General features: G+C 46.0%; 1 protein-coding gene across 1 annotated transcript in view; it reads right to left on the minus strand.

The window, feature by feature from the left end:
• PRMT8 (protein arginine methyltransferase 8) overlaps positions 1 to 24607 on the minus strand; it is a 62226-nt gene that overhangs the window by 26953 nt on the left and 10666 nt on the right. The window contains exon 4 of the mRNA XM_025209107.1: positions 16861 to 16924. Coding sequence (XP_025064892.1) covers positions 16861 to 16924 — 64 coding nt within the window. The remainder of the gene's footprint in view (positions 1 to 16860; positions 16925 to 24607) is intronic.

Here is a 24607-nt window from a genome sequence, read left to right on the forward strand (position 1 = left end):
CCTCCTCTCAAAACCTTCCCAGGTCTTTCATGACTGGTTTAGAGATGCACAAGAAGCCTTCTACACTTGTATCTTTAGGTAGACTAGTAGGTCACTTCCCCTTTCCCTTCCAAATTTCCCTTTTTGATGGACAGATCCCCTCCTGATTTCCCTTAACCTATTTTGCATTTCTGTAATTTCATTGAATTCTTGTAGGCTTAACTGATGTGACATTTTTCCCAATGCCAATGAGAATTGAACAAATTAGCACTTTTTCTCATGAAGAAATATGAAAAATGCATTCTGGGCACTACAATTCATCATGCCTCATTGCAATAAAACAAAGTTGCTGCAGAACAAATTTTTTTAGGATTTTTTGTCCCCGCATACAGCACTTTAAAGGTCTGAAATGCTAGCCTTTAAAAAAAAAAAACTTTTAATTTTTATTAATACCTTAAATCATTCAGCCTGTAGCCCAGAACTTCTAGGTTGAGCTGTCTGTTTGCATCATATTCTCATGGCATCAGACCAAATTCTGATGTAATTTAGATGAGTATAATTTTGAAGTCATATCAATGACTTTCTCCACTTAACCATGTATACACGTAATATCTCTTGATGCATGAACAGCACGTGTCCCCAGCAGCTGGGGGGGCATGGCTGCGCTGCCGGCAGCAGGAGCCTGGTGGCAGTGAGCAGGGAGCTCCTACAGACGCTTCCAGCACCGTCGGCAGCGGCGGGGGAGGGGGAGTGAGCACCAACCACGATCAACGACCACCTGCAGGCACTGCAGATAGGGGCAAACATAGACTGCCCGCAGATGCCACCAGTGGTGCCAGCAGTGGGGTGGTGAGCAGTGACCACCCGCAGGTTCTGCCAAGTGTCGGCAGTGCCTTTTTGCAGGGTGTGCACCACCATGCACAGGGGGTGTGCTTGCACCCACATGTACCCCCTACACATCACCTCTGTATTGATGCCTAAATTTTTGGCTGGTAAAATCCCCAAGGCAAGTAGGTCCCCATGTATCCTAGTGCCTCCTATTGGTTCATTCAGGCAACTCCTCACTAGATTTTGTAAATCCTACTCTTAAGGATCTGACGGTCCTTAGGCAGTACTTATAGGTGCTGAGGAGTCTAACTCAGCATAGCCATCTCCATCTGACAACACGGCACCAATTTTGTAGTTGCTGAGATCTGCTTGTTGACCTAGGCCATTGTGTTCTCACTAGGTTTGCCCCTACCTCCACACCAATTTGTTTTCTCTCAGTTTCCTATCAGCTTATTCAACTTATTCTCAGCTTGCCTGTCCTCAAGCAATTAACCAACGAGATATAGCAGGCCATGCAGGGGCTGGAAAATGATGCAGGAGATCAAAATGTGGAAAGTGTGTATGTTAATCTGAGGGGTAAATGTTGTAGCCGTGTTGACCTAAAAAGCAAAAGTAGTCAGTGTGGTAGAGACAATATCTTTTATTAGACCAACTAAATAGGTGCAAAAGAAAATTCTTTATTTGCAAGATTTTGGGCTCACATGTAGAGCTGTGCGAAACAGGCCCTATTCAATTCAGAGTCGGTCCGAATTGGGGACAGTGATTCAATCCGTTGATTTGGATCACTGCCCCGATTCGATTTGGCTGAATCCAAATCTGAAGCTTTGATGCTAATTTGATGAATCAGCGATTTGGACACAGGTAGAGCTTTAAAAGTCTTTTTCTACATACCTTGAGGTAAGCTCATGACCACTGTGGTGATGCGGTGGATGGAGCATCCCACAGGAGCACAGGGGGCTCTCCAGCATGCTCAGCAGCGAACCCAGAAGTAGACCGGAAGTATTTCCAGTCCGCTAACGGTTCTGCCAGGGAGTGCACAGCCCCTCCCCCCCCAACCGTGCCCCCCGGCTCAGCGATCGGCCACAGGGGGACCCTGGGTGCACCCCCAGACCCAGGAGGCACCAGTTGCCAAGCCAGGGGGACGTGGGGAGGCCCCCTGCTGAGCACTCCCCGGTGGTCCAGGAAGCGGACAGGAAGTGTTTCTGGTCCACTTCCGGGTCTGCTGCCGAGCATGCTTGGGAGCCCCCCATGCTCCTGTGGGACACTGCATCTGCCCCAGCACCGCAGTATTCGGAGCCTCTGCTACCTAGAGTTATGTAGAAAAAACATTTAAAGCTGTGTCTGTGTCCAAATCACCAAATCTATCCGAATCTCTCCGAATCGATTCGGAGGGTTCCAAATCAGTTCAGAGAAATTAAAGGGTCCTCTGATTCAATTTGGAGTCAGAGATTTGGCCACCAAATTGAGCCGAATCTCCACTGCATTGAATCAGGGACCGAAGCTTCACACAACCCTACTCACATGTCCTTCCTCAGGCAAAGGGGACTACAAAGATTGTAAAAATTTTCCCATGTAGAAATGAAGGTGAATATTGCACAGGAGAGCTGGAGCATCGTGTAAGTTCTCCTGGCCAGAAAAGTTCATTTTATGCAAATTAGGCTCAGATAAAAGTTGGAGCAGTCTATTTACCTCAAAGGTGTCTGATAGAAAGCATAGTGTTGAATTATGCTTCTTTCTTGTTAAGATGGCTCATATTTCACAGGAGTACTGGTGATGGAAAGGTTCTCCTGAGCAAGGCTCTTGTGTTCAGGCTGCAAGTATGCACACTTAGCTTGAAACAAAGGGCTGCAGAAGGGGTGTTAGCTTCCATGTGTCAGGGTGTTGAATTTTGCTTCCTTCTTGTAAAATTATGAAGTTTTCATTTCAAAATGGCTAATTACAATACCTTCCATGTTTCAGGGATAAAGGTTGTGGTCGTGTTGGTCTAAAAAGCAAAAGCAGGCAGTGGTAGAGGCAGTATCTTTTATTAGACCAACTAGATAGTTGCAAAAGAAGCATAATTCAACACCCTGCTTGCCATCAGACACCTTTGAGGTAAACAGACTGCTCCGACTTTTATCTGAACCTAATTTGCATAAAATGAACATTTCCAGCCAGGAGAACTTATACCACCCTCCAGCTCTTCTGTGCAATGTGAAGTTTCATTTCTACCTGGGAAAAAATGTTAGAATCTTTGCATTCTCCTTTGCTTGACGAAGGGTGTGTGAGCCTTAAAGCTTGCAAATAAAGATATTTTTTTACACCTATTACTTGGTCTAATAAAAGATACCACCTCTACTACACTGACTGCTTACATTAATCTGATGGATGTGGCACAGGAAAAGACATGTTAGGATGTCAGTGTCTCTTCTTAATGGAAGCCCTTTGGCCTGAAGGCCTGAGGGTCTAGAAGAACAGCTTTCAAACTAGGGGTCACAAACTATTGGTAAATTCCAAGCCACCATAAATGGGAGTCACAACAAAAAATGATAGGGAGCTGCTTCTCTAGAAAGTATTCAGTTCACTATTGACACTTACTGTAGAACAGGGGAAAAGCAGATCAGTGCCACTGTTTCAGAGTGCCAGAAAAACACAGGCCCCAGAGGTAGGAAACTGTGCTGGCATCTGCTAGTGGGCAAGGAGAAATACATGAATGGGCCAGACCTTATTTCCATTTCATTGGTATAAAATGGGGCGGGGAGCATTTTTGTTAAAATGTGGTTAATCTTTGTGTGGCAGAGCACTGTAGGTGCCTGCCACTTTAAGGGCCTGAAGCTAGCAGCTGGCAGGTGCCTGATGAGGGCAGCCATTTTGGATCTAAGGCTGCCCATATAAACAGAGCATTTTTGCTGCTGAAGAAGGGGCAGGCAACAACACTGCCTGGCTGCAGGTATCAACTGGAGGTAAGGGAGGAGCTGTAGGGGATGGTCAGGAGGCTCCTGGTCCTGGGCATGACCTAAAACTGCACCCTGCCAGGAGTGGGTGGCCTGGTGGGGCTCCCAGTGGTGCGGGAGCCCCCAGGAAATGCCAGGCCAGTTACCACCCCGGTGAAAGGCAGGTAGGGGCGCCTTAACCCCTAGCCCTCACCTTCGGGTGGGTTTGCGTACCATCGGAGATAGTTGGGGCCAGGCATGGCTGAGGCTGTCTAAGCCCTGTGGAGGTGTGAGACCCCAAGAGGGAAAGTTGGGGCCAGGCACAGCTGTGGCCACCTGAGCCCTGCGGGGGTTCAAGACCGTGAGAGGGAAAGTTGGGGATAGGCATGGCTACAGCCACCTGAGCCCACCAGGGAGCAAACCCCCATGGCCCTGAGTGAGGGGGCGGTCTGGAGCCCCAAGTGAGGGGGGCGGAAATTAGGACCCCAGTGAGGGGGTAGCCCCAGCAAAGCGGGCCAAGATCTGTAGCCCCAAGTGAGGGGGCAGAGTTGTGGAGCCCCAGTGAGGGGGTAGCCCCAAGTAAGGGGCGGAGATCTGGAGCCCCGAGTGAGGGGGGCAATGTGGAGCCCTAAGCAAGGGGAGTAGGCCCAGGTAAGTCTTCGGACACCTGAGGCTGAGGTTTGGGCCAGAGGCTGAGTGAAAGGGACTCAGCCCCAGAGTGAGAGAGGTGAGTCCTGACCCCGGTAAGTCCTCCACTGCTGGGAGGCTGGGTGTGGGTCGAATGTAAGATCCAAAGTATCGCCACGAGCTGCTGCCCCAGGGGGGAAGTGAGAGTCCCTTGTGAGACTCTGGGGCACCAGTCATGGTGTGAGGTACCCCAGCTCCCTACATCCAGGAAGGCGGACCCGGAAAGAATGTGGGGCTAGTTTGGCCAGGAGTAGAGTGCCCCCTTGACTGGTCCATGCTGGGGCCAGGACCAAGAAGGTCAAAAGGGACAGTTGCCCACTGCAAGGGGCATCCAAAGTCATGGGCCTGGGACCCCGCCTGGCTTGGAGGTGAGGCCAAGGCCTGTGTATGGCCAAAGGTCCTGAGTGCGGACCACACCCGAGAGGGGAACCAGCTACAAGGAGCTCGGCAGCCCAAATGAAGGCGGCGTAGGCAACCTGAGTGGAGGGATCAAAGGAGGGTCTTACCAGGAGGATTCTGGAGCCTAGTGTGGGGCTGGTGTGACTGTTAACATCTGGATGCCATCTGCAAGGCTTGGGCTGCGGTGTAGGGGAGGAACGGAGCTGCAGATAGTGCCCCCTGGCATCGGGGTAAGAAATGGGCAGCCCTCCCACGTTATGTAACAATTTATTAATTTTCCAACAAGTTGTGCTGGGCAAGACAGGCAAGTGACGTGCCTGGAGGCAGGTGGGAGGCCGGTGACAGCTGGCCTGAGGGAAACCCACTTCGCCACGCTTTGACTTGAAATGTAATAAAACTCAGTTACCCATGGTGGGCCCATTTAGGAAAAGCAAACAAGACAAAATGTGCCCAGGGCAATGGTTCACCCTAAAAAGAACCATTGTCTGCCATGGTTGGGTAAGGTAGACTAGACAAAGGAAAGATAGTTTCCATTAAGAGTGCCTGTCTTGTGGTAAGAATTCTTGTCAAAGTCCTGCAGGCTTTTAATTCTTCTCTTACAATAAAAGGTGGAGCTGGAATGGCTTGGGCTGAAGTTGCCAAGAAGAACAGCCTAGCAGAGGGAATTTAACAGTGGCTGTCTTTTCAGCTGGGAAGGGCGGCAGAGCTCTCAGAGGACCCCAGGCAGTGCTTCCCTCAGGGGCTAGATAGACCTGCCTATTCATAGATCAAAGTGGATAGAGTGAGGAGTAATATAGAGTTCACCCTTAAGGACAAGACGGTGACTGAAAATTAAGCATGAGTGCAACAACTTTTAAGGAAGTTCTTCAGATAACAGTGAATCTGATTTCTTTCTGAGTGCTATATACTTTCCTAGAGTGGGTTGTTTATCCTTCTCCTTTAGCCAGGTTCTTTCACTCTCTACTCAGTTTCTCTGCATTTACCGTATCTAACATACTGTTTTCTGAGTTTAGCTTCTAGGAAAAACAAAGAATAACATTTTAAAATTACTAGAGATGTATTTGGAGTGCATACAGCCACTTCCGTCTTGAATTATGTCTATATGGCAAAATGCAGTTGTGTGTAGAGATACCTGAACTAGCTCAAAGCCCTGTTCCTCAAACAGGCTAATTAGCCTAGGAAAACATGGTTAGATTATTTCCAGTGGACTTCTAGCGTGCACAGAACTAGCTCATATATTTACATAGCATAGCATTGTACCAGGTAGACATACCATAATGCTACCTTCTATATCAAGAGTGTTCAACCTGTGGCCCACAGGCCAAATGTGGCTGTGGAGCTATGGCATCTGGCCTGCAGGGCTCCCCAAAGGTCAGAAAATTTGGTGGCAGGGGAACAGTGGTCATTAATACCACCATTCTCCCTGGCTACCAAATTTCTACATCTCCTTTCCCTGCACAGCCAGATGGGGTCGGGCCAGGCCCCTTTCTCCTCACATGGTTAAACTGGGGCCAGGCCATGCCGCCTCTACCCCATGTGGCTTAGTTGGGACTGAACCAAGCCACCTTCTCCTCCCATGCGCAGCTGAATCGGGGCCAGGAGGCCCCTTCTGCACAGTTGGATGGGGCCTCACTGCACCCACCGCAGGCATTAGATTGGGGTCACAGGCTGCATCTGGCCTGCAAAGGGACCTGGCACTGCCCATCCGGCCTGTTGGTAAAAAAAAAAAAAAAAGTTGAGCACCGCTGTTCTGTATCATATCCTTTTTTTCCTGATTTTTAGGCCTGACTTACAGAAAATTGGTCAGGGAAGATAAAGTTCATCTGTCTTTCATAGACAAACTTCCTAGTTCTTTTCACGAAGAACCTATTCATGCTTTCTAATCCCTACAAAATACGTTTTAAATTCCATGTTGATTTCAGCTTCCAAGGTATATGTATATATTTTCAATTGAACAGCATGAAAACCTCTTTTGACAACACTATGGTAGACAACTTCAGGGTGTGCAGAATTTTAGGCTGAATTATTTACAGAAAAAAATAAAGGATCTACAAAAGAGATATGAATCAAAATTCAGGCTTAATTCTCCACCTACTGAGACAACACATTTCACTTTTTTTTTCCCTCATACAGCCCACTTTTTTTTTTAAACAGTAATTAGGACTTGAGTCTGTGCAGGCAGCCCTGGCATAGGTATGTTTTGTAGCTTCTTTTGTTTTCTGCAGTGTACTTCATTCTGTTTCATGTATCCTCTCACCCTTGCTGTATAGATTACTTTACTGCTTTGCCTGAGTTGAGGAGGACTGTAAGGTAACCAAGCAAGAGGATTTATTTATCAGTATATGTGTTCCTTATTCCTCCTCCAGGATGGAGCCCTCTACAGGCAGAAAAATGATTTCTGTTGTTTGCTAATGGGTAGAAGGTCACGGTGGGCACATCTACACGTGAAGTGAATGCACCTGAATAAACTCCAGCACAGTTTGCACCCAGATGTATTGCTTCTGGGCACTGCATTTACATGTGCACTGGGGATCACAGCACACTGAGCGAGGGCAGTGCAGCCCCAGCTGGCAGGGGGCCCAGGGAATCAGCCTACCAGCCCAGTGCAGCTCCCCCCTGGCTCAACATGCTGTGGAGGGGCTGGCTGGGGTACAAGGGTGCTATACTGTGGGGATAGCTGGCAGGCAGCCCCTGCACTGTAGCACCCTTGTACCCCAGCCAGCCCCAGTCACTGATAACTCCACTGCAACACGTGTGTAGATAACTCCTCCATAGGATAGTACTATTATGCCTCACTTTTTAGTCTTAGTTCTTCAAAGCATAACCAGGGGAAAACCAGCAGCTGGGAAGCAGGTTAAGTAGTATAAATAGCTTCTAGACCAGGAAAGTTTAGAGATTGGAGACCCAAGTTTACATTCACTTTCTGTCTAATTCAGAGCAACAATCTGAAGCAAGGTCTTCTATAGAGTTACCCTGGTCTTAGACTCTGTTGTGGTGACTTTGCTTGCCTTTTGATTTCTTGACTTGGATCATTTGTGGACTCCACTCGCTTATTGGTTTACTGGTTTTCTGATCTGGCTCATCCCTGGACTCGGCTTGTCCTCTCCACCTCTGGCTTGGACCCCAATCCAGTAACCTCACTCCCTGACTGGCTCCCAGGTTTGGCTACCCATATCCTGGCACTGACCTGTACTTGGCAGACAATCTGAAAATACTCTCTATAGAGTGAGAGAGAGGTAGGTTGTGTAGCTGGGGGTGTGAGCACCTGGGTTCCTGTCCCCACTCCAGTGAATAATTGTTTATGCAGCGTGGAACATCATTGGCAGGAAAGAGGAAAAGTATTTGACTCCCAGGTAGCCTGTTGCCTAGAAGTTAAGACACTGAAGGCTAAGAGATGTTCCTGTCAATCACTTCAGGCACAGGAGATAGATGAACCTGGGTCGTCTTTTTCTTGGGTGAGCATCCTAATTCCTTGGGTCTTGGATTAAAAAAAGAGACACTATCATAATTTCTGCTTCCTACTCTGCTCATTTTATGAATCTAGCCCAGTGATTCTCAAATGTGTTATGGCACTCTGGGGTGCCTTGAGATCATTTCAAGGGTGCCACGGGGTGCTGCACAGTGTTAGTATGATTAGGTGTGCAAATAGGATTTACAAGATAAACCCAGAAACTTTAAATAGGAATCCATAGTGTCAAAAACAGTCTGTGTGTTGTCTTTCTAAGTTCTTTGCAATGGAAAATTTGCTCTATTTTTCTGTACTCAAAAATGAGTGAGAAAGAAGAGCTGGCATCTCTGGAGGGGTGCCTTGAGTTCAAACAAGGGGTGTCTTGAGTCTAAGATTGAGAACTACTGATCAATCCCTTCATTTTCTTCATTTTTCTTCCAATCAGCTCCCTAGCCCTTTCTGTAACACAGACAGATACAGCCTAATGGTGCCCTTGCTTGCATCAGCTATACAGTGGCTTAACTCTGACTTTAGTGGAGCTGTTTCTGGTCTGCCCTGGTGGAACTGCAGTTGTTTCAACTGCAGCATGCCAGGTTCACCCAGAGGAAAATCAGGCTTTTTTGCTTTATAAATTCTGGACACCTCATTTAAGGGAGGGAGAGAGAGGAATTTTATCTTGCTGGTACACAAACATGAAAGTAGGCACAGACACCTGCTTGCCTTTCAAAGACTGCATTTTTTTCTACTTCTTGGCTGGAGATTTCACAACGTGCTGTCACCGTCCACTCAGAATTTGTTATCAGTTTTGAACCCAGATGCCTCTTCCCCAGTTACCTTAAGCAACCATGTTGAAAAGCATTTGTCAGGTAATTTGTCAGCACATTAGTTTCAAGGAGCTGAAAAGGTTGCTAGGTTTAGTATAGCTGTAGACTTGACTCATAGACAACATACAGCTTAATAAATGTCTGGCAATGTTACATGCTAGACACCAAAATAAAAAAAAAAAGGCTCGCCTGGATTAACAAAGAATGCTGATAACGAGCCTATCGTTTCTGTGGAGAGGTCTGTGAAGAGGGAGGGAGTTGCCTTCAGGAGATACCTATGTTTATCGTCCCGATGGTACTAGCTGCAGGTTGCACAAGCTTCACATATATATGAGAAGTTAGGTCCATCTGAATGGAGACTTCATGATTATGTCTACATCACCTCTGTACCATGCAAGGGAGCACTGTGGGGAACTGGCATAGCCACCCCAAACATACCAAACTCTGTAAAATACCTAATGTAGTCATCCTTAAGACATCACTGGAGATGTGCCACAAAGAGAGCTTATGATGCATGCCCAGAGCTGCTCAAAAGGCAACATTATGTTACACTTGCAAGCATGTAACAGACATTAATTAGGCAAGCTGTGGTTGGTGGCCACTCTCCATAGCTCAGTCCAGAGGTGGAGTATGCCCGTGTCTCCACATGAGTATGAATGAAGAATGGCACCAATCTAGTAATTCACATGAAGAGAAAAAACAGTTTCTGTGCACTTAAAACTAGGGCTAATATTTACATACAGAGCTTGTTCTCCTTTTGTGTACACTGCGATGAGTAAAGGTGGCCCCTTTACACTTTGTCACATATGCTTTGCACAGTCACCACATGCAAAATCAGTCAAAGTGATCCTACATTTCCATTTATGGTACTTACACCCATTTCTTTACTCACTTATTCTACATGCAACTTACACTACCTTGTAAGTCATGTTCTGTGATAAGAACAGTGCAAGTATTGAGTTTTGCTCCTGCAAGGTATTCAAGGCACAAAGAACATACATGGACCATGTCTAGTTAAGGGCGAATATATTCCCTGCACAATCCTTCCATCATATCTTCCTTCTACTGTCATCACTACAGGGAACCTCAGGGAGCAGCATTCACTCACATGAGCTCTTCATGTGACCCCATTTTTGCAAGTTGTTGGCATTCAGTCTGGTAAAAAATCATGTCATTTTTTGAATGTAGGCTGAACTTTAAATCTTAAGAAACAATTGGGGAGAAATCATGTAGAAATACATATTAAGTGCATTTTCCACCTAAGCTTATGGTTTAATATACCTACCTTCATGTATGAGTGCTAAAAAACCAAAATAACTTGTTCATTTTTTCCCACTGTACCTTCTAATTTGAGGTCTTCTCTTGTCTAAATATTCTCTCCCACTCTCTTTTACTTTTTTTTAACCAAGGAGGGAAACAGCTAGATGTTATGAAGTGAATAACACTTCATAACATTTGGGGGATGGAGACCAAAGCCCTGGGGTAAGTGGGGAAGCAGGAGACCTGGAGGAAGAGCAAGCAGGAGGGGACAACAGGGGAGGTGTTCTCATTCTTCCTGAGAAATCACAGCAATTGACTAGTTACCTCAGGTGCCTGTACAGGAATGCACAGAGCCTGGGAAATGAACAGGAAGAACTGGAAGTCCTTGCACAGTCACAGAACTATGATGTGACTGGGATAACAGAGACTTGGTGGGATAGCTTGCATGACTGGAGCATGGTCATGGATGGGTACGAGCTGTTCAGGAAGGTCAGGCAGGGGAGAAGAGAAGGAGGAGTTCACTTTATGTAAAAGAAGCATATGATTGCTCAGAGCTCCAGTATGAAACTGAATATAGGCCTGTTGGAAGTCTCTGGGTTAAGGTTAGAGGGGAGAGTAACAAGGGTGATGATGTGGTGGGTGTCTGCTGTAGACCACCAGACCAGGAGGAAGTGATGGATGAGGTTTTCTTCAAACAGCTAACACAAGATTCCCAATCACAAGCCCTGGTTCTCATGGGGGACTTCAATCACCCTGATGTCTGCTGGGAGGGCAATACAGCAGTATGCAAGAAATCCAGGAAGTTTTTGGAGAGTATTGGGGACAACTTCCTGGTGCAAGTGCTGGAGAGGCCAACTAGGGGTTGTGCTCTTCTTGACCTGCTGCTCACAAACAGCGATGAATTGGTAGGGAATGTAGTAGTGGATGGCGACTTAGGCAGCAGTGACCATGAGGATCTTGAGGAAAGAAAGGATGGAGAGCAGCAGAGTAAGGATCCTGGACTTCAGAAAAGCAGACTTCAACTTGCTTAGGGACCTCGTGGGCAGGGTCTCCTGGGAAGCCAGACTGAGGGGAGAGGAGTCCAGGAGAGCTGGCTGTACTTTAAAGAAGTCTTACTGAGAGTGCAAGCACAAACCATCCTGATGTGCAGGAAGACTAGCAAGTATGGCAGAAGACCAGCTTGGCTTAGTAGGGAACTCTTCAGTTAACTAAGTCACAAAAAGGAAGCTTATAAGAAGTGAAAACCTGGACAAAAAATAGGGAGGAGTATAAGCTCATTGCTCAGGCATGCAGGAATGAAGCCAGGAAAGTCAAAGCACAATTGGAGTTGCAGCTAACAAGGGACATGAACGGTAACAAGAAGGGTTTTTACAAGCATGTTGGTAGCAAGAGGAGGATCAAGGAAAGTGTGGATCTGTTACTGAATAGGGGAGGCAACCTAGTGACGCAGGATGCAGAAAAGGCTGAAGCACTCAATGCCTTCTTTGCCTCAGTCTTCACAGGCAAGATCAGTTCCCAGACTACTGGACCAGGCAGCACAGTTTGGGAAGGAGGTGAGCAGCCAACAGTGTCAAAAGAACAGGTTAGGGACTATTTAGAAAAGTGGACATATACTACTACTATATGGAGCCAAATGGGATGCACCCAAGCATGAACGACGCGTGTCCCTGGAGGCTGGGGGGGATACAGCAACTGCACATAGGCACCACTGGCAGCATCGGCGGCATTTCTTTCAGGGGGTGCACCGCCAATCTCAGGGGGTGCACGTACACCCGCATACACCCCCTATGCATCACCAGTGCACCCAAGGGTGTTGAGGGAGTTGGCTGATGAGATTGCAGAGCCATTGGCCATCATCTTCGAAAACTCATGGCAATCAGAAGAGGTCCTAGATGCTTGGAAAAAGGCAAACATAGTGCCCAGATTTAAGAAAAGGAAAAAGGAGGATCCAGGGAACTACAGACCAGTCATCCTCACCTCAGTCCCTGGAAAAACCATGGAGCAGGTCCTCAAGGAATCCATTTCTAAGTACTTGAAGGAGAAGAAGGTGATTAGGAACAGTCATAATGGATTCACCAAGGGCAAGTCATGCCTGAACAACCTGATTGCCTTCTATGATGAGATGACTGGCTATGTAGATGTGGGGAGACCAGTGGATGTGGTATACCTTGATTTTAGCAAGGCTTTTCATACGGTCTCCCACAACATTCTCACAGGCAAGCTAAATGAATGGACTGCAGGGTTGACAGAAAACTTGCTGGAGCATTAGGTTCAGAGGGTAGTAGTCAGTGGCTTGATGTCTAGTTGGCAGCCGGTATCAAGTGGGGTGCCCCTGGGGTCAGTCCTGGGGCCAGTTTTGTTAAATATCTTCATCAATGATCTGGAGGATGGCACAGAGTGCAGCCTCAGCAAATTTGCAGATGGCCCCAAGCTGGGGATAGTAGTAGATATGCTGGAGGGTAGGGCTAGGATTCAAAGTGACCTAGACAAATTGGAGGATTGGGCCAAAAGAAATGTCATGAGGTTCAACAAGGACAAGGGCAAAGTCCTGTACTTAGGACAGAACAATCCCATGCACCAGTACAGGCTGGGGGCTGACTGGCTGGGCAGCAGCTCTGCAGAAAAGGACTTGGGGGTTACAGTGGACAAGAACCTGAATAGGAACCAACAGTGTGCTCTTGTTGCAAAGAAGGCTAATGGCATACTGAGCTGCATTGGTAGGTGTGTTTCCAGTAGGTCAGGGGAAGTGATTATTCCCCTCTGTTCAGCACTGATGAGGCCACGCCTGGAGTACTGTATTCAGTTTTGGGCCCTCCACTACAGAAAGGATATAGACAAATTGGAGAGAGTCCAGCAGAGGACAATAAAATAGTGAGGGGGTTGTGAGACATGACTTATGAGGAAAGACTGAGGAAACTGGGCTTATTTAGTTTAGAGAGGAGGAGACTGAGAGGGGATTTAATAGCAGCCTTCAACTACCTGAATGGGGGTTCAAAAGAGGATGGAGCTGGACTGTACTCAGTGGTGGCAAATGACAGAACAAGAAGCAACGGTTTCAAGTTGCAGCAAGGGAAATTTAGGTTAAATATTAGGAAGAATTTTCTCGCTAGGAGGGTAGTAAAACACTGGAACAGGTTACCCAGAGAGGTGGTGCAATCTCCATCCTTGGAGGTTTTTAAGACCTGGCTACACAAAACTTTGGATGGGATCATCTAGTTGGGGATGGTCCTGCCTTGAGCAGGGGGTTGGACTAGGTAAGCTCCTGAGGTCCCTTCCAACCCTAATTTTCTATGATTCTATGAATCACAGAAGATAATTGTCTTTTTTAGCACCAAGTGGATTAAGTAACCTATTCCATTCGAAAGTGCCAGATTTATAGCATAGCCCAGTCTTGATATGTACAAACTATAATACAAGGTACTCATAAAGTGATTTCAATGCTTTGTGATAGTTCTGTGGAGGAATACAATGCACAGTCTGACCTTCCTTCCACACTCACAAGGGTCAATCAAGAGTTAATCAGTTAAAGACCATGGAATAACACCACAATGCAACTGTTATAAACAAGAACAGATATTTTAGTTACAGAGGTTCTTCTAAAACCAGTTTGGTTATTTGTTCCAAATAATATTTACCCCCTTTTGGGATTAGTAAACCAATCATAAATCAGTCTTGACTTTCTTCAGCTGTATCCTTTATTTGTAAGACTGTGTCCATATTGTTTGGGTAAATCATCTTCAAACTGTGGGCTGCTGGCCAATTGTTCACTTTCCTGCATGTGCCCCTTTGGTTTTTGTGGGTGATTTACTAAAGCCACATGTTGTAGGGCATGCTTCCTTGTTTGGCTAACTGAAATATTTAAAACAGGAGAATAAAATTGTGAATAGGGAACAATGCACAGGGTAATTCTGGGACAAATCATTACTGGTGCCACACCATGTGCTATGTTTAAGGCTCATGGATATTTTCATGGATACCTGGTGTCTGTATAAATACTTGTGAATAATGGATAATACGACCCTGAAAATCTTAGCAGCATAAGGTACTGCTTCTATTCACAACAATTATCGTGGCTTAATTAGACTTAGTTTTTTAGTTTGACCAGAACTGGATTACAGCTCTGGGGTAGAGGAATTTTTTAAATTCTTCAGTGGACAATTAAGCTCTGAAATATTTTTTTTTTCCTGAGCTCTCTGAGGCGATATCATTTTTGGTAAAATTCCACCCAGTTGAAGCCTTGATGTGCCACTTATCTTCTATTTTAGGATTTAAATGGAACTAAGGGTCTGAACTGACCTTCTGCAGAGAAGTGAATTGCACCCTTCCAGAATATGCTTGTTATGATCCTTCCTTTAGCCAGCACACAGCTATCTTGCTCTTAGAGCAAGTCAAAACAGTCCTGATGATTCTTTTGGGCTGAATTTTAGCACTGTTGACAGCTGCCAGAATTACAGGCCTGGAGACTGAAGCCCTCTATTTATACACAGGGCAGTTACAGTGCAGACAGTTACATGGTGGCAGTCTTTCATACCACTTCACCTATGTGATACACATTAGCAAGTCACTGTGTGGGGGAAGCATGCATTGCCACTGGCTGTTTTGTTTCTGTTCTTTGGGTGTACTGTGGCTGGCAATTCAGCACCTTTTGCTGGCTCTAAATTCACTTTAAAAAAAAGTTGCATGAGTTACAGGATCTTTGGATTCAAGGCAACTCTCCTTAACTTAAGTGTAAATCTGGGATAATTTCATTAAATTCAGTGGAGTGACCCTTAAGTTTGCAACTTTGTAGCCAAATGTAGACTGGCCCTTGGATCCTTTAGAGCAGAGCTTTCCAAACTGTGTGCCGCGACACATTAGTGTGTCGGCGGCAGTGTGTAGGTGTGTCACGCGAAATGCAGAAAATTTTGCTGAAGGGCACTGCAGAGCTCCCTTACTCGCGTCTGCTTCCCTTGGCCCCTCCCCCGGAACTGAATTACTGTGTCGCGAAATGATGCATGTCTAAAAAGTGTGTCACCAACATGAAAAGTTTGGAAAGCTCTGCTTTAGAGAATGGTGTGCCTTGGCCAATAGAGGAGAAATATGAGATCTTCCCCTAGTATGACCTGATTCATTTCAGTAGTGTTACTCTGGAAATCTACCCTGATGGTGAGAGCAAAAAGCAGGTCCAGATCATTCACAATGATGAGTTATAGATGCCTTGACTAGAGGTGGAGCAATCTGCAAAGACAGATTTTTCCAAGTCACAAAGCTTATAGTTAGCTTACAGGAGTCCTGTAAAACCAGACATAGGTATGAATCAGTATTTCAGGGTCAGAGCTAAGCACTTCCTGAGGGGCATTGCAATCTGAATCCAAGTGGATGAGCTCCAGATCAGAATTCTTAAAATAGCATCCATCCTTACATAATGGGCTGAACCAAAACCGAAGCTCCAAACACCCATGAATACTTCAGTCTTTAAATTTCAATTTAATCCAATAGGAATTTTGCTTGAGACAAGTCTGATTGGCGTGAAGGAAACAGCACTGCTAGCAGCACTTCCTCTGGACATATCTTTTCTGCAGTTAGCCTGACTTTTAAACTACTTTTTCCTGAACTCCTGCCAGCCACACAGCAAGACTTCTCACCCAGGATTGAGGGCACTTGAAGCCCTCAATTCATGGTTCTGGATATACATTTAAGCATGTTCCAGGCCTCAGGCCAGGCTGGGAACATACCTCCTTTACAGTGAGGATTCAAGATAACCAATCTTCAAATGCTTTTCCCAACTCTACCCCTGCTATGTTTTCTTGCCCTCTACTATTTCCATTCTACTCAGCCAGAAGCCATATATACCAGATTCATATTTAAACCTCATGTTTGTCTGCTACATTTCTTCTATGTTTTCGCACTCTTTAAACAGACAGACTGTCTGACAATCCTCTTCCCAAAGTGCTGAGGGCCGGCTAGAACCTGCCAGGTGCACCAGCGCAGTTTGGAGCAGGGCTGACAGCCATGGGAAGTCCTGCCAAATGTACAGCCCAGCTGACGGGCTAGTACATTGTCACCGTGGTTGCAGTTACAGATGTCTGGCACGGGATAGAGCTTTGCCAGCCAATACTGGGCTGGCTCTGCAGTAAAGACATACCCTCCAGACCTTTGGCTGTAGAATTGCCCCTACTATAGTTTCAGGGTGGGGAAAAATATAGTTGCCGAATTTCCTGTGAAATGTAATAGAACGTTGGTCTATTTAGCCGCATTGAATTACTATCCACTCCAGTTGTGTTCATTTACTTCAGTTGCTTGTAAGCACTACTGGGCTGGTCATTATTTTTGGGTGGACTGTGATTGATTTTCAGTGATGTTCAGGAAGCCCAGGTCTATGAATGGCTGTCTTTGGAAAAAAACACCCAACTAAATAAATACATAAAGGGGATATGCCAAACTATCATTTACACATAAGCTACACAACAGAAATCAACCACAAAGAGCAGGAGCCATTCAGCTCTTTTTTTTTCTGCAGAAATTATTCTGAGACATGTCTTACTGTTGTCCAAGTGGTTCGCCTTGATAATTTTTTCTGAGTAGTCAGATATACTGGAGCATTCAATCTAAAGAAAAACAGGACAAAGAAGAGCTTTGTGTTAGACTTCAGAGGCACTGAATAGCAGTACAATCTATTGAAGACAGCAGAGCTTGGATGAAATGTGGAGTCACTGACAGCAGATCAGATCAAAGGTTTATGTGTAATCCAACCATAAAGGGGTGATATCTTAATAGGAGAACTGTGAAGTGTATGCATTATAGGTGACACTTTTTAAAAAAAATAAATGGCTTATAGAGTAAGATTTTCTCTAAATGTTAAGTGGAAATGTGAGTGAAAGTGGTCCCGTGTCATACTTCATTACTTACCTGCAATATACCTTAATTTACCCCAAATAATTCAGACTATGTTCTAAAGAAGAAGCTGGCCATTAGAAGTACTGCAAAGGATAAATAGCAGGTTGCATCAACCATTTCAGCAGTGGTGCTCAACCTGTTTGGCTGGTAGGCCAGATGGGCAGAGCCTGGACCATCCACAGGCTGGATCCAGCTGGTGGTCTTGATCCAGCATGGAGTGATCATACCAGGGCCCCATCTGGTTGTGTAGTGGGGCTCGGGGGGGCATCCTGGCTTCAACCTGGCCCTGTGGGGGGCAGGGGGCATGACCCAGCTCTAATGTGGGGAAAGGAGCATGGTCAGGCCCCAACCATCCCAGGGGGAGAGGCATGGCCTGGCCTCATCCAGCCATGGAGTCGGAAGGAAGGAGCGTGACCTGGCCCCAACATGTTGCTCGGGGCTTGGGGCTTAGGAATTTGACAGTGGAGGAGGGTGGCCATAATTATTACCACTGCTCCCTTGCTGCTAAAATTCCCGATCTGTAGGAAGCCCCATGGGTGGGACTGCATTTGGCCTGTGGGCCAGAGGATGAGCACCCCTGCATTTCAGTATCAGTTTATTTGGAAAAATGACTGTTTATCATTACCAGAGACCAGGGGTGCTTAACTTCCAGCCCATAGGCCAAATGCAGTCTGCAGAGCCATGGCATATGGCTTGCGGGGCTCCCCATGGGTCAGAAAATTTGGAAGCAGGGGAGCACTGGTCATTAATACCGCCACCTTCCCTGGCTGCCAAATTTCCACATCTCCTCCACCTGCACAGTCAGATGGAACTAGGCCAGGCCTTTTTCTCCCCACACAGGTAAATCAGGGCAAGGCCACACTTCTTCCCCCAACATGGCTGCGTTGGGACTGGGCCAAGCTCCCTTCTCCTCATGCAGCTAAATTGGGGCCAGGCTGTCCTCTCTGCACCACTGGATGGGGTCCTGCTGCACCTACTCTGGGCATTGGACTGGGGCCATGGGCCACATTTGGCCCATGGGGGGACCAGGCACTGCCCATCCAGCCCATTGATGAAAAAGATTGAGTACCACTGCCACAGACCATCTCTGACAGCAGTATGTATCCTTGGAAGTCTAAACATTTCCATATGAGAAATTAACTAACCACTTTCCTCTTGGTGCAGTTGCAGGGCATTGGCAGTGTCCTCATCTTGTCAGCTTTTACCTGTGGCATATTCTTGGTGTTTCAAATATAGTTCTTTGTAATTGTGAAAGAGGTTTTGTAGTGTTGAGTTTTGTGGCTTCCTTTGGTTAGCAGTAGCCTTGAGCACAAAGGGGTTGCGAGCCCTCTCACACCCCTATGTTTCTGTGTACTCTGATATTATTTTACATACTTTTAACATAACATCCAGAATCCTTCTCAATTCAGGACTTTCTGTTTCTGTCATCTCCTATGGTTAATACTGTGCTGTTTCCCAGACCTCTTTGAGAGGCTCAGATTCTTGTTCTGCTCTCACGCTAGTGTTACACTCAGGTAATTTCATTCAACCTGATTTCCCTTCACTTACAGTCCTATAGTGCAAAGATAGTGAGAAGAGTATTGGGCGTATTGGCTTTTGCTTCTGATTTCATGTGATGTAAAGGGGTTCAGTATTAATCAATCACTTGTTCCTCCTTGACTTGAAATATATGCATACTACCGGGCCCCGATCTTCAATAGTATCTGAGCTATGTTTACTGTAGCTGGCATATGGGGCTTTCTTTCAGGTTTTCATTCCATATAGGTGTTTTTCTATTAACTATCATGCCCTTCCCCAAACATGAAAGCTGCTGACAGCCAAGCTGCCTAAGCTCAATGGAGCACAACATACACTGGTTTTACTCCCTGCTTCCCACAATATGTCCCTGTGCTGTAAGGATGAAGGATGGCTTTAACCACATAGACGTTCCCTTCTGCAAACAAATCCCCAGCTATGCCAGCAGGGCAGAATTCTGGCTATTTGTACAGAACAAAGAAGCTGGAAATAAGGGTTTGGAGAATCTTGTTCCCGGTTTTCAAACATCACATGATCCTCCTTCCCTTTTGGAAGGTTTCTTTGTAATTGGACACAAGAGGACAAGCAGAGGAGGTTATTAAGAATGTAAAGAAAATACAAAGAGGTAGAGAGCTTTATTCAACAGCTCGTCACTGTGCTACCATGAAAACATTGTTGTAGTACTCAAGTCCTCTAAGAAAATGGTCACCATTTACCAGCACCCGCTTTTTAACTGACTCTCTTTTCATATTTTTGAAAATGCTACAACCCACCTATGCTGTTTGATCAACTCTATACCTAGAGCTTTGACTTAATCCTGTGACAGTGGGATACATCTGGCTCAGTAAGTTGATTTAATTTTCTATGGTAACCTCTGTTTTGGATCAGGCTGTCCATGTTGTTTGAGTCTGAACATATGTCTAGCTTTGCCCATGGCAAGGTTATTAGAATACGTTCTGGTAAGTCCCTGGCCAGGAAAGATTCTTGTCACAGGTGAATGACAGGAACTGAGAAGTTATCACAGAGCAATCTAAAGTCACCAGTGTGCCTGTCTTACTACTGGTCTCTCCATATGGAACAATGAATCCTAGACCCAAGGCCCACACTGACTGTGTCTGTGTGAAACCTGACAGAGGTGAGACAGGATGTGGGGGTAGGGGAGGGAAGAGCCTGGAGTTTCTCAGCTTTGCCACCTGGCCAAAGGGAAAAGAGTATATCTAAGAAGAAGTGAAGGAGTGATTCTCTGGGGATAGGTAGTATCCATTGACACATGGAAAAAGACTGGGCTAAAGAGAGAGGAAGGGTAGGACTTTCTCTAGACTGAAATGATTAATATATTTGGTTACCCAAGGAATATGATCATACTTGGAGAAGGGCCATACTTGAGCAGGACGTTTGTTATTTTGCAAGTGTTTGTAATTGTCTAGTACTTTAAGGGCAATTTCTTCACAAAGCCTGTGCTCCTTGTTTTCCTGTCCCATTATGTCACTAGAGAGGTTGAATTGGAAGCCAGAGTACCCAGAGCTTGCTTCAGTTGTTGAAGATCATGTGTAAGCTACCAGAGGTCAGGAGGTTCATGGGATCATAGGAAAGTAGGTCTGGAAGGGACCTACTGGTCATGTAGTCCAGCCCCCTGCTCAAGGCAGGATCATCCTTGACTAAACCATCCCAGCCAAGTGTCTGTCTGTCTAACCTGCTTTTGAAAGTTTCCAAGAATGGAGATTCCACAACTTCTCTAGCTAGCCTGACCACCCGCATCATCAGAAAGTCCTCCTAAACTCCATCTTAAATTTTCCTTGCTGCAGCTTGAGACAATTGCTCCTAGTCCTGCCCCCTTCAGCCACAGAAAAAACCTCCATCTTCTCTATAATCCTCCTTTAGGGATTTAAAGACTGTTATTAAAGTCCCTCTCCGTCTTCTCTTCTCCTGGCTAAATAACCCTAAGTCTTTTAGCCTTTCCTCATAAATCTTGTTTCCCAAGCCCCTGATCACTTTTGTTACCCTGCACTGGATTTACAAACTGTCCACATCCTTCTTGAAGTGCAGGGCCCAAAACTGGACATAGTTCTCCAGGTGAGGTCTCACCAGTGCTGAATACAGTAAAAGAATTGCTTCCCTTGATTAGGCAGTGACACTCACGTTACTATACGATGTCTGAGCTACTGATGTTGGGTATTAGGGTACTGGACTTCAGAGATCCATAGAAAGGCCCAGTAAGAGACCAGTTCCCTGAAATGCACCCTTGAGCAATGGACTGAGGGGACTTGCAGACACTCAGCTGCTGTGTCCACTTGTATCAGAACTGTGACAATACAGAAGGTGACTGGTTTGTAACACAGACCATAAGGTGTTCTGGAGTCCTTAAAGACTTAAACCTAAACCTGCAAAGGTGACACCTGTAGCTTGAGAGGGCCAGAAGAGCTTTTATATTCTTTAGCTCTCTGCTGGACAGTTAACAAGTTCTGCAGAAGAAATTCTGAAACCTTTCTTACTCCAGAAGTGGGGGTGCTTCCAGGCCCAGCAACTCCCCGGTATCTGAAACAGCTGATTATTAAATGGAATTGATCATCTGGATGAATTTTAATGCCCCCCAGTATGCACAGATAATCATCTAAGAAATGGCACAGCAGTAAAACAAGAAAATAACCTCATTACGCCAAAAGTTATGTTTGGAATAATGGATTTCTTTGGGTTAGCAGGGACCTTTAAGTAGGTCAGCTAGTCCATCCCCCAGTATTATGACAGGATTAAATTAATTAGTAATTAATTAACCATCTCCCCAGGCAGCTTGTTCCATTGTCTGGAATGCTCTGAGTGTTGTAATAGTTTTCCAGATATTTTACCTAATTTTCACAGGCTGCAGTTTCAAGGGACAGTCAATTCAAAATGCATGTGTGTTAGGAGATATACCTGCTATTAGAATTAATGTCTAAAATGACATGGCCTGAAAGAGACTGATTTGTTTAGACCAATTTGAAAACATGTTCACAGTCACTGGTTTAACTGAAGCCTCTCTACCATGGTTTGTTTAGTGATTTTCTGCTTTACATGAAGTGTTTTACCTGGGGGGGAGGGGAGTCTTATTTTGTTGAAATAAGAAAGTGCACATAAGAAATAGGAAAGTACAAATATAAAGTGACAGAAAACTGACAGACAGAAACAGGACTAGGCATCACCCTTGAAATGACTAGATTTCATTGTTTTAAGCTGACTAAATTTCAAGTTGAAGGTATTCCTTGTTTTTTCCTCACCAGCGGGAACTATTGGCCCTTGTCATCTTTTAAATTCCCCTCTGTGATATTTATTTATAGGTTTCAACTATATCATATTTGAACTGGATGGCACATATTCAGTTTTCTCCAACTTTCCTTGTGAGGTTTTTTTATTTTAAATCTTTTTATAGGCCTGGAATAAGTAGTTAGGCCACGCGGCTTCTGTTCCCAGCTCTGCCATTAGCTCTCATACCTTATGTAAGCACTCTGTGCCTTAGCTCTTTCACTGCACCAGCCATGTGTACTTAAATGTGCATGGCTTAATCTTTGAGACAGGCATTGGGAATGATGGCACTCATCTATCGTTGTCAAGTATTTTATTACCTAGGGAAAAATATCTTACCCAACCTCTGAAATCCCTCCATTTTAAAAAAAATGTGTAGCCCCTAGCCCTGTTCAGTATTCTTAACTCATCTCTGAACATCGATAGGCAGCAGGGACAGATGCTGAGGTGGCGGGGTACAGCAATGCAGTCTGCCACTCCCCTACCCCCCTTTGGCAGTGCACTGCATGTGCAGTGACTTCTCTGAGCTCATCCAGCCGATCAGCACAGGCTCTAGCTACAGCTCCTGTTTTCATGCAGCTCTGAATCCAGGAGGTGAGCAATACTGACGTTTGCCCTTCCCCTCCCTGCTTCCAATGAACAGGGGAAAAGAAGGGAGGAACAGCAGTGCTCAGCCCCTGGGCTCCGGAGCTGAGTGTTGCCATTGCTCATCCCCTCCTTTCCTCGGCTTACAGAGGGGAAGGGTGCATTGTCAGGCTATGACCTCAAACCTAGAGCCTCAGCCTAGCCAAGACAGCCGTTCATCCTCACTGAGACTGATCCAGGATGGTCTGGAGCTTCCAGCAGGACCTAAACATCCGCCCACTCCCTGTTACTGAAGTGGCTGGCTAGGGTCAATTGACCCTCTACTTCACCATATAAACTCCTGTACAGGACAGGAAGTGTCTGGGCACAGGGCTCAACCCAACCCAAGACTGCTTTGTCATTCCCTCCAGCTTGCTCCTTGACTTTGTTCTCTGCCAGATCTCCTGGCTTCTCAACCTGGTCTCTCCTAGATCCTGCTCTCAGACTGACCTCCTGGCTTTCAGACCCAGTCTGTCTTCTGATTCTGCTCTCCATCCTGACTCTGCTTGGTACCTGGATCTCTGAGTGGCCCCAGACCAGATGCCTACATCCTGGTGGGACATGAACAGCAGTGGCACTCCTTCCCTGGGCCCCAGAACTGTGCTGACAGGGACTCTGGGCAGACCCCACTTTGAACAGCTGATGAGATCAGAAAGGTCTGAGCACACTGGCATCCCTTTGGCAGTGTAGTATGTGTAGTCATCTCTCTTCACTGCACTTACACCACACCCCTGAAGGGGGTATGGCTGGCCCCCCCCCCCCCCCCATGATAGGCAGTGCACAATAATTAGCTTGATTGATTTACACCCTTCTTATTACTATGACCCAAGTTGTTTTGCAGCTGTCTTGACTTGTTGACAAGAATTCCATTTGCTTTCCTGGCAGCACTGCTGCCCTGCCATATCCCTCTATTTAAAACATGTGCTTTTAATTATTTCTTCCTGGAGGAAACACTTTCCATTTTCCTTTAATGAGCTGTCGTTGATTTTTCTATCCATGTTGCCGCACGCTTCTGATGGTAGAATTCTGTCAGTGGTGGAGCTTAAAAGCTTTCCAGTTTCCTTAGGTACCTTGACAATATTACCTCAATATTTGGAGTAAATACTGAGGCAAAAGTGGAGAGTGAGATAGAGCAGCAATAATGTCCATCAAGGTGTTTGTGATTCTGTTGAAGCCTTGTTTTACCTACTAGTGTGATTAGTGTTATCTCGCTGTCTTCCCAGCTGTACATGAAAACAGTGGTATCATACCTGTGAACAAATCCTTTGAGAGACCCCTTATAATATTACTTCCAGATAAACTGTCAGTAATGCTCTGCATTCTTCATTTATCTAATTTTCCTATGGGATTGAGCTATAGAGCTGCAGAAAACACCCTGCAAGGCTTTATTTGCCCAGTGACTTTTCACAGTCCATTGAAAGCTGAAACATAGTTGGTCTGCATGACATTCAGTGCAGGATGAGGTAGGATGGGTATTAGGGCTGTGTGAAGCTTCAGTAGCCGATTCAATTCGGAGGAAATTTGGCTCAATTCAGCGACTGAATCGCCAAATCCGAATTGAATCGGAAGAACCATTAGAAGCTCCGAATCAAATCGGAAGCCTCTGAATCAATTCAGAGAAGATTCAGTGCCACTTTGGAGATTCGGCCATAGACTAAACAGGCAGCAGTCCTCACCTTGCTGGACGCAGCTGCCTCCAGCTGGTAAGTCTGTTGTGGTTGGCGGAGGGGGGAGGGAAGGGACGTGGGGGAAGGAGGGATTGGGGCTGGGGCTGGGGCTGGGACAAGCTGCCCGGCCGGAGCAAGGGGCAGGACTCAGAGAGGGGGGTGGGGGGGCATGGGATGCAGGTGCAGCAGCACTCAGAGTGGGGGCTATGCCCTGCTGCCACTTGCCCACCTAGGGTGGGGCGGGGACACACACGATGCAGGCGTGGCTTGCTCCGGGGGTAAGGGGGCAAGCAGCAGCAGGACATAGTCCAC

This window comes from Alligator sinensis, unplaced genomic scaffold, assembly GCF_000455745.1.
Source record: "Alligator sinensis unplaced genomic scaffold, ASM45574v1 scaffold177_1, whole genome shotgun sequence".
In the NCBI taxonomy this organism is placed as follows: Eukaryota; Metazoa; Chordata; order Crocodylia; family Alligatoridae; genus Alligator; species Alligator sinensis.